The sequence below is a fragment of the Rhinopithecus bieti genome, unplaced genomic scaffold (assembly GCF_001698545.2).
Source record: "Rhinopithecus bieti isolate Rb0 unplaced genomic scaffold, ASM169854v2 scaffold_10017, whole genome shotgun sequence".
NCBI lineage: Eukaryota > Metazoa > Chordata > Mammalia > Primates > Cercopithecidae > Rhinopithecus > Rhinopithecus bieti.
The window spans coordinates 70,656-80,861 of NW_016806314.1; the positions used below are offsets into that span (position 1 = coordinate 70,656).

General features: G+C 43.4%; 2 protein-coding genes across 2 annotated transcripts in view; both read left to right on the plus strand.

Moving 5' to 3' along the window:
- The window catches only part of TXNDC12 (thioredoxin domain containing 12), a 38,995-nt gene that overhangs the window by 17,963 nt on the left and 10,826 nt on the right, over positions 1 to 10,206 (plus strand). Inside the window, exon 3 of the mRNA XM_017875410.1 lies at positions 8,990 to 9,042. Coding sequence (XP_017730899.1) covers positions 8,990 to 9,042 — 53 coding nt within the window. The remainder of the gene's footprint in view (positions 1 to 8,989; positions 9,043 to 10,206) is intronic.
- Positions 3,584 to 5,066, plus strand: KTI12 (KTI12 chromatin associated homolog). Its single transcript, XM_017875406.1, has one exon. It carries the CDS (start codon positions 3,888 to 3,890, stop codon positions 4,950 to 4,952), a length of 1,065 nt encoding a protein of 354 aa, XP_017730895.1. The 5' UTR covers positions 3,584 to 3,887; the 3' UTR covers positions 4,953 to 5,066.

Sequence of the window (10,206 nt, forward strand, 5' to 3'; positions counted from 1 at the left end):
GGTTTGTCATCAGAACTGCCCTTGTCTGTAAAGCTGTTAACCCCCAGCCTCGAAGAGCAAAGATAAACACCAGCTACCAGTGTTTAGGTTGTGCAATAGGAAGGCTTAGACAACAAGAACCCTTTTTCTGGATTGGTTCCATCAGTGCTTTGTCCCTGAAGTCAGGAAGTACCTAGTCAATAAGAGACTGCCTTTTGAAGTTCTTTTGATATTGAACAATACTCTGGCCACCCAGAGCCCCATGAGTTCAACACCAAAGGCATAAAAATGGTCTATTTGCGGCTGGGCATGGTGGCTCATGCCTGTAATCCCAGCACTTTGGGAGGTCGAGGTGGGGAGATCACCTGAGGTCGGGAGTTCCAGACCAGCCTGACCAACTTGAAGAAACCCCGTCTCTACTAAAAATACAAAATTCAGCAGGCCTGGTGGTGCATGCCTGTAAAGCCAGCTACTCGGGAGGCTGAGGCAGGAGAATCACTTGAACCTGGGAGGTGGAGGTTGCAGTGAACTGAGATCACTCCATTGCATTCCAGCTCGGGCAATAAGAGTGAAACTCTGTTTCAAAAAGAAAAGAAAAGAAAAGGAAAGAAAAGAAAAGAAAAGAAAAGACAGGACAGGACAGGAGAGGAGAGGAGAGGAGGGGAAAGGAAGAAGGAAGGAAAGAAGGAAGGAGAGGAGAAAAGAGAAAAGAAAGAAAGAAAGAGGTCTATTTGCTTCCAAACAGTATTTCAATCAGCTACTACATCGGGGGGTGATAAGGACCTTTAAGGCTCATTACACACAGTCCTATATGGAAAACAGACTGTCAAAGCTATGGAAGAGAACTGCAATAGAGAGAACATCATGAAAGTTTAGGAGGATTATACCATTGAAGATGCCATTGTTGTTATAGAAATAGCTGTGAAGACCATCAAGCCTGAAACAATAAATTCCTGCTGGATAAAACTGTTCAGATGTACATAAGACTTCACAGGGTTTATGACAGATAATTAAAATCATGAAAGAGATTGTGGATATGGCAAAAAAAAAAAAAAAAAGGTGAGGGGTAAAGGGTTTTAAGATATGATCTTGGATAAATTCAAGAGCTAACAGACACCAAATCAGAGGAAGGAACAGAAGATAACTTGATGGAGATGAGTGCCAGATGATGAGGAAAAACACGTAGAAGAAGCACTGCCAGAAAACAGATCTGGCAGAAGGTTTTAATTATTTAGGAGTGCTTTTGACTTATTTTACAACATGGAACCTTCTAAGATATGTGCCCTGAAACTAAATCAAAGAAAAAGGATTGGTATTGTATAGAAACATTTTGAGAGACATGAAAAAGCAAAAAAGTCAGACAGAAATTATAATATATTTCCATAAAGTTACACTAAGTGTGCCTGCCTGTTCTGCCTCCCCTTTCACCCTCTTCTGCCTCTGCCATCCTGAGACAGCAAGACCAACCCCTCCTCTTCCTCCTCAGCCTACTCAGTGTGAAGACAAGGATGAAGACCTTTATGAGTATCCACTTCCACTTAATGAATACTAAATATATTTTTGTTTCTTTATGATTCTCTTTTTCTTTTCTTCTTTTCCCCCCTGCTTCCTGGAAAGATTTTCTTAATAACATTTTCTTTAATTTACTTTATTTTAAGAATACAATATATAATATTACACTCAAAATATATGTTAACTGAATATATTATTAGTAAGGCTTCCAGTCAACAGTAGGCTATTAGTAGTTAAGTTTTAGGGAGTCAAAAGTTATATGCAGATTTTTGACTGCATCAGGGGTCAGTGCCCCTCATCCTGGGGTTGTTCAAGTGTACTAAGTGCTATTGTGTATTAGGCATTAAATTATGCAAATCAACTCATTTAACTCTCAACAACTTTTTGAGGTTGGTGTTACTGTTATCTTAATTTTAGAGATGAAAAAAGTAAGGCACAGTTTTTTCTACGTTTACTAAAATAACTTGTCCAAGAGCACACAGCTAGCAAGTGGCAGACCCAAGCACTCTATCTTCAGAGCCTGCTCTTTAAATCTGTACACCATACTGCCTGCTAGAGTCAAGTTGAATAGTCTATAAAGTCTCAAGTAGGTTTAGTTAAGTATTTTTAGTAGAGACAGGGTTTCACCATGTTGCCCAGGCTGGTCTCGAGCTCCTGACTTCAGGTGATCCGCCCTCCTCTGCCTCCCAAAGTGCTGGGATTACAGGCGTGAGCCACCATGCCGGGCCTGTGTTTACATTTATTTAACCCTCACAACAACCTACTAGATTGGAAAACCTGTGAAATAACTGTTGTTATTTTATAGAAGGGGAAATTGAAATACAGAAAAGTTATATAATTTGCCAGCAATTACAACACTAGTAAGTGGAGGAGCCAAGACTTGAATGTTTTTTCTATACAGTACAAGAGAGATACAAAGACCCCAGTATATGTGCATCTACAATATACACACATGCACAGGCACACTCACATTTCTGCGTCTACCATCCTATAGTGCTTGCTGTTTATACAAGAGATCCAACGGTTTCATGGCTCTGGGTCTCAAACCTTCTGCAATAACAGAGTTGCCAGATTGAGCAAGTAAAAATAAAGAATGGCCAGGCATGGTGGTTTATGCCTTTAGCCCCAGCACTTTGGGATGCCAAGGCGGGTGGATCACCTGGGGTCAGGAGTTTGAGACCAGCCTGGCCAACATAGTGAAACCCCATCTGTACTAAAAATGCAAAAATTAGCTGGGTGTGGTGGCGCCCACCCGTAGTCCCAGCTACTTGGGAGGCTGAGACAGGAGAATCGCTTGAACCCAGGTGGTGGAGGTTGCAGTGAGCTGAGATCACACCACTGCAGTCCAGGCTGGGTGACAGAGCGAGACTCTGTCTCAAAAAATAATAATAATAAAATAAAGGATGCAGGCCAGGCACTTTGGCTCACACACCTGTAATCCCAGTACTTTGGGAGGCAGAGGTGGCACAATTACTTGAGCCCGGGAGTTTGAGACCAGCCTGAGCAACATACTGACACCTCATCTCTAAAGAAGAAAAAATAAATAATAATAAAAAATTAAAGATGCCCAGTTAAATTTGAAGTTTAGATAAGCACCAAATAATTTTAAATATATCTATGCAATATTTGGGACACACTTAAGCTTAAAAATGTTTTTGGTGTTTATCTGAAACTCAAATGTAACTGGGCATCCTGTATTTTATCTGGCAACCCTACTAAGGAGAAAAATTCCTATTTTGTCTTTCAAGTTCTAAGTCAAATGACTATTCCTACATAAAGTCTTCAGTGATTTCTCTGGGTAGTTTGTTTTTCCCTTCTGTTCTTTTATAATCTCACCTGCATCTATCCATTATAATAGGTATTACTCTGCTTGTAGGCGCCTGATCCTTCCCATTCCGACCTTTTATCTTTTGTGGGGAAAGCATTTTATGTTCATCTCTGAATTCCCAACCTTGGGGATGTTGAATGATTGAAATGGTAATTGAATAAACATTTACTGAGAGCCAGTAGGTTTAAGAGGAGGAATGAAGGAGAACCAGCATTTATTAATTGCCTTCTATATGCTAAATATAGTGCTGATTGCTTACAATATTTAATGCCCCTTAGGCCTTATTAATAAAATGGACGGGCAGTCTTTGGCCGCAGGAAGATCACGTTCTCCTGAGGCCTATAACATTTGGCATAAATAACTGAAGCCATTCTAGTCTCTGTAGCTCCTTTCTGAGAAAGCTGGACCTGGGCCTAGTTGGCGCAGAACTCCTGTTTCCATAGAAACAAGAGGGTCTGTAAAAGTCGAGGGAGACAGGAAGAGCAGTTTGCACTTCCGGCTTACGTCAGAGACGCGTACAACCCGGAAGTTGACGCAGCGCTGTTGCTTATGGTTGCTCCATGAGAGGATGCCGCTGGTGGTGTTTTGCGGGCTGCCGTACAGCGGCAAGAGCCGACGAGCTGAAGAGTTGCGCATGGCGCTGGCTGCCGAGGGCCGCGCGGTGTACGTGGTGGATGACGCAGCTGTCCTGGGCGCAGAAGACCCAACCGTGTATGGCGATTCTGCCCGGGAGAAGGCATTGCGTGGAGCTCTGCGAGCCTCCGTGGAACGGCGCCTGAGTCGCCACGACGTGGTCATCCTGGACTCGCTTAATTACATCAAAGGTTTCCGTTACGAGCTCTACTGCCTGGCACGGGCGGCCCGCACCCCGCTCTGCCTGGTCTACTGCGTACGGCCCGGCGGCCCGAGCGCGGGACCTCAGGTGGCGGGCGCGAACGAGAACCCAGGCCGGAACGTCAGTGTGAGTTGGCGGCCACACGCTGAGGAGGACGGGAGACCCCAGGCGGCGGGCAGCAGCGTCCTCAGGGAACTGCAGACTGCGGGCTCTGTAGTAAATGGAAGTGCCCAGGCCGACGTACCCAAGGAACTGGAGCGAGAAGAGTCCGGGACTGCAGAGTCTCCAGCTCTCCTGACTCCAGAATCGGAGAAATCTGCAAAGCATGTGTCTGGTGCCTTTTACTCTCCAGAACTCCTGGAGGCCCTAACGCTGCGCTTTGAGGCTCCCGATTCTCGGAATCGCTGGGACCGGCCTTTATTCACTTTGGTGGGCCTAGAGGAGCCGTTGCCGGTGGCGGGGATCCGCTCTGCCCTGTTTGAGAACCGGGCCCCACCACCCCATCAGTCTACGCAGCCCCAACCGCTCGCCTCCGGCAGCTTTCTGCACCAGTTGGACCAGGTCACGAGTCAAGTACTGGCCGGATTGATGGAAGCGCAGAAGAGTGCTGTCCCCGGGGATTTGCTCACGCTTCCTGGTACCACAGAGCACTTGAGGTTTACCCGGCCCTTGACCATGGCAGAACTGAGTCGCCTTCGTCGCCAGTTTATTTCGTACACTAAAATGCATCCCAACAATGAGAACTTGCCCCAACTGGCCAACATGTTTCTTCAGTATCTGAGCCAGAGCCTGCACTAACCAGAGGAGGTAGGGAGAAGCCATGGCTTCTGATCTCCACTCCACATTATTTCTCTGGGAAGAATAGGCTGAAGGTCTCCAGAGCATATCGATGCAGTACTGTACTAGAGCTGTCCAGTCCTTGGGTTTACAGCGTAAGTTGAGACTAAAGAGAATGGAGAACTATCGTGGCGCATTCTGGCAAGTCCCTCCAGAGTACAGAGCTCAGGTGGACAGGGATTGCCTAGATTGGATCCTACTTGGGATATCACAGAGCATTGACCATTGGTTTCCTTCATCTGAGGCGTGGGAGAGCAGACTGGATGGATGAGAATTGTTTTAAAACAATTGTGAACAGAAACTGAAGATGGCACAGTTCTACATCTGCACCTGCCCTTTTTTGATACCACAAAAGTATTTTTTGAGTACTGTACTGACTTTTTGCTAGTCTCTATTCTGGGACTGAGTTCACAGATAAATACATTGGTGTCTATCCTTGGGAAACTTTGTTTTTGTGGAAGTAAGCAAGTTATCTACTAGATTATTTCCTCTAATAAAATCTTTAAAAATAGTCTACTGGAATTTCTTTCACTTAATATTCCCTGTGTAACTTTCATGTAACATTTTAGGTATACTTGTCATTGTTCCTTTAAGTGAAGTAGTATTTTGATAGTTCTGAGAGTAAATGTTTTGATCTACTCGAGTAATTATGTTGTGACAATTTCCATAACTGTTGTGCTTCATGCTGTATTTCAAGGCAAATATTGCAAGCTTGTCTTTCATTCTTCATTGATTTCATTGAACAAATGAAATTAAAGTAGTACCTACTTTAACAGTGCCTGTGATTTTCAAAGACGAATTAGATACAGTATTTTTGCTCTTGAGATATGTGGTGAAAAGCTGGGTGTCGTGATTCATGCTTGTAATCCCAGCACTTTGGGAGTCCGAAATCGAGGTGAGGAATTCGAGACCAGCCTGGCCAATGTGGCAAAACCCCATCTCTACTCACAATACAAAAATTAGTCGGGCATGATGGTGTACTTGTAATCCCCGGCTACTCTGGAAGCTGAAACACGAGAATCGCTTGAACCTGGGAGGTGGAGGTTGCAGTGAGCGGAGATCGCACCACTGCACTCCAGCCTGGGCAACAGTGAAACAGTGAAACTCGAAAAACAAAGAAGTATGTGGTGAGAAATACAAGTAAAAGATACGATTAGGCTGGGTGCAGTGGCTCACGCCTGTAACCCCAGCACTTCGGGAGGCCAAGGCGGGTGGATTGACGAGGTCAGGTGTTCAAGACCAGCCTGACCAACATGGTGAAACCCCGTCTCTACTAAAAATACAAAAAGTAGCTGGGCGAGGCGGCCCGTGCCTTGTAATCCCAGCTACTCAGGAGGCTGAGGCAGGAGAATCTCTTGAACCTGGGAGGCGGAGGTTGCAGTAAGCCAAGATTGTGCCACTACACTCCAGCCTGGGTGACAGAGCGAGACTCCATCTCAAAAAAAAAAAAAAAAAAAAAAAAAAAGAAAAAAAGGGGAGGGGGGCAGAGGATGATGACAAAGGACAAAATGTTTTGGAAACCTGGTGAAAAAGACTAGCTGTTGGGAGAGGTGGTTTTGGAAAGGTTTTATAGAGGAGTTAACACTTGAACCATCACTCTAGAATAATGTTAGTAAAGGGCCAAATAGTAAATGTTTTTAGGCTTTGTGGACCATCAAATACTGTTGCTACTTACAGATGGTAAGTAAACATGAGCATGAATGTATTTTAATAAAACTACACTGAACTGTGAATTATAATTTTAACATCACAAAGGAGTCTTTTAGATTTGCTTTGCAAACACTGAAAAATGTAAAAATATACAACAAAACATTTGCATATCATGGGCCCTGTGGAAGCAGGCGGTGGGCTGGATTTGGCCTGCAGACCCTAGTTTGCCGTCCCCTGCTCTAGAAGGATAAATAGATGTTTCCCAGGGAGAAAAGAGAAAGCAAGACATTCTAAAACATGCATGCTCTGAAACTATGGAGCTATTAAAAGATGGGGTAGATGGGCTGCCTTGGTTCATGGTATATTCCTTGCTCATGAGATAATCTATACTACCTTTTGTTTCTGATAAACAAGAGGATTCATGTGTGAAATGGAGTTTGGATGAGGCAAACTCAAAAGGCTTTTTCCAGCCTTCATTCAGTTGGTTATTGATTGAATTGGGTTTAACCATGGATTCTGGGTTACCATTCTAAATTGAAGGAGACTGTAACAGTCAGAAAGAACATTGGTTTTGAAGTTGGACTTCTGAGTTAGCTAGTAAGTGGCAGAACCTTGGCTTTTGTTTTGGGTTTTTATATTTATTTATATATTTATCTATTTATTTATTTTTGAGACAAGGTCTGGCTGTCTCCCAGGCTGGAGTGCAGTGCTGTAAGTAGCTGGGACTACAGGCGCACACCCCATGATGGCTAAATTTCGTATTTTTTTGTAGAGACAGGTTTTCACTATGTTGCCCTGGCTGGTCTTGAACTTGTGAGCTTAAGTGATCCTCCAGCCTCGGCCTCCCAAAGTGCTGAGATTACAGGTGTAAGCCACCGCGCCCAGCCTAGAACCTAGATTTTATGTGGCCAAACATTTACTGTATTGAGCATCTCAGTTTTCTCATTTCTATTGTGAGACCATTAATAGTATCTACCCTAGGGTTATTTTGAGGATTTCATTTAAATCATATACATGCATATACAGCACAATGTCATATAATAAACGTTCAGCACATTTTGGCTACTATGGTTACCTATATCCTACTACCCACCTAAACTTGCCCTGCTCATTTAGTTTATAAGCTTTTACAAGTATTGCAGGCAGAGGTCCATCCAGATGTGAGGTAGGCCTAAGGTGAGGAGGCTGAATGATTCATTTGACACTTATTAAATGGGTTAATTTATGTATATTTACAGTAGTGCCTGGCACATGGCAAATGGTATATAAGTGTTTGCTGTCAATAATATATGTGTCAGACCTAAGGGATATAGAGGCAGCTAAGAGTTCCTTGTCTTAGGAATCTCCAAGTCCAGTGGAGGGAGATGGGTAAATAATAGATACAGATCAATATGTTAAGTGCATGGTAGCTATTATACAGTGTATGTTATGGTGACATGGGGTTGCGTGATGGAGAAAGCCAATGGCTACCTACCTACATGGGGTCTTCCAACTGTCATTTGAGCCTTGAGAGCTTAAGAGCTTCCTCTAGCCAGTCTGGTTCAGGTGGATTGCATTGCTCATTGTGAACACTTTCCTCCCTGATCATAAAAATTATACTGTGGAAAAATCATGAAATACAGATGTAGTATAGGAAAATATCCACAGTGCCATCGTCCACAGAAAACTGCTATTATGTTTTGGTACATTTAGGCTCTTTTCTCTGTACATATTTTATAATTAAAACCAGACTATAGATACTTCTATATCCTAGTTTTTTATATAAGCTACCAATGAAAAATTATTATTTTCAATGATTATATAACAATAATCATTTAGAAATGCTGTTAACATTTTTTGTTTGTTTTGAGACAGTCTGTTCTGTCTGCCAGGCTGGAGTGTAGTGGTGCAATCTCGGCTTCCTGCAACCTCTGCCTCCCGGGCTCAAACAATTCTCATACTTAAGCCACCCCGGTAGCTGGGACTACAGGTGTGTGCCACCACACCCAGCTAATTTTTGTATTTTTAGTAGAGGCAGGGTTTTGTTATGTTGGCCAGGCTGGTCTTGAACCCGTGGCCTCAAGTGATCCGCCCACCTCAGCCTCCCAAAGTGCTGGGATTACAAGCATGAGCCACCGTGCCCAGCCCTCCCTAACTTTAAAGCCCAAATTTGCAGAATTTACGGAAATGCTAGAATTTATCAATAATTTTGTTACAGCAATTACCTATTATTATTGAACATTTAAGTTGTCTAACGATTTTCCCAATTGAAATAATACTACAGAAATGTCTTCATATATTAATCTTCATCTCATTAAATTTCAAGAAGTAGAATTACTAGATTATAATTTCTTTGTTTTCCTTTTAAGTGGACTGCCTCTGATGGTGATTATTCATAAATCCTGGTGTGGAGCTTGCAAAGGTAAGTGTAAGTGCTCAATCTAAATACAAAACTCAGATGTGTTGTCAAATATTAACATTTAACAAATATTGGCACTGACTCTGGCCCAGCACTACTGACTGTTTAAGGAATACTAAAGAAATATATGACATAGATTTCCTGCCTTCATGAAATTTGCAATTATATTTGGAGGGGATTTTAGGGAACGTAAGGGGATTAAGATAGTTATGTCAGGCCAGGCATGGTTGCTCACGCCTGTAATCCCAGCACTTTGGGAGGCCGAGGTGGGAGGATCACAAGGTCAGGAGTTCGAGACCAGCCTGGCCAATATGGTGAAATGTCTCTACTAAAATACAAAAATTAGCTGGGCGTGGTGGTGCGTGCCTGTACTCCCAGCTACTTGGGAGGCTGAGGCAGGAGACTCGCTTGAACCTGGGAGGTGGAGGTTGTGGTGAGCCGAGATTGTGCCACTGCACTCCAGGCTGGGTGACACAACGAGACTCCATCTTGAAAAAAAAAAAATAGTTATGTCACGTATGGATTAAGTGCTAAAATATCACATGAACAATACATATTATAGGAAGCTGAAATGTACAGACAGAGACATGAGAAGGATGTAGGAACCAAATTAGAACCCAAGTTATCTGACTCTGTGGCATGTGTTCTTTCTGCTATACCACCTTGCCACTTCTGTAGACAGGTTTTTTCTTTTATTTGGTATGCTACACTTAAAGTCCTAGATGGAAAAGGAGTGTAAAAAATAGTTAGTGGAAAAAGCCAGGTGCATGTAATCCCAGCACTTTGGGAGGCTGGGGTGGGAAGATCACTTGAGGCTAGGAGTTGACCAGCCTGCCCAACATAGTGAAATCCTGACTCTACTAAAAATACAAAAAAATTAGCTGGGTTTGGTGGCACGTGCCTATAGTCCCAGCTACTCAGGAGGCTGAGAATTCCTTGAGCCTGAGAGGTGGAGGTTGCAGTGAGCTGAGATCATGCCACTGTACTCCAGCGTGGGCGACAGAGTGAGACTCTGTTTCAAAAATATTAATAATAGGCCGGGCGCGGTGGCTCAAGCCTGTAATCCCAGCACTTTGGGAGGCCGAGACGGGCAGAGAACGAGGACAGGAGATAAAGACCATACTGGCTAACATGGGGAACCCCGGTCTCTACTAAAAATACAAAAAA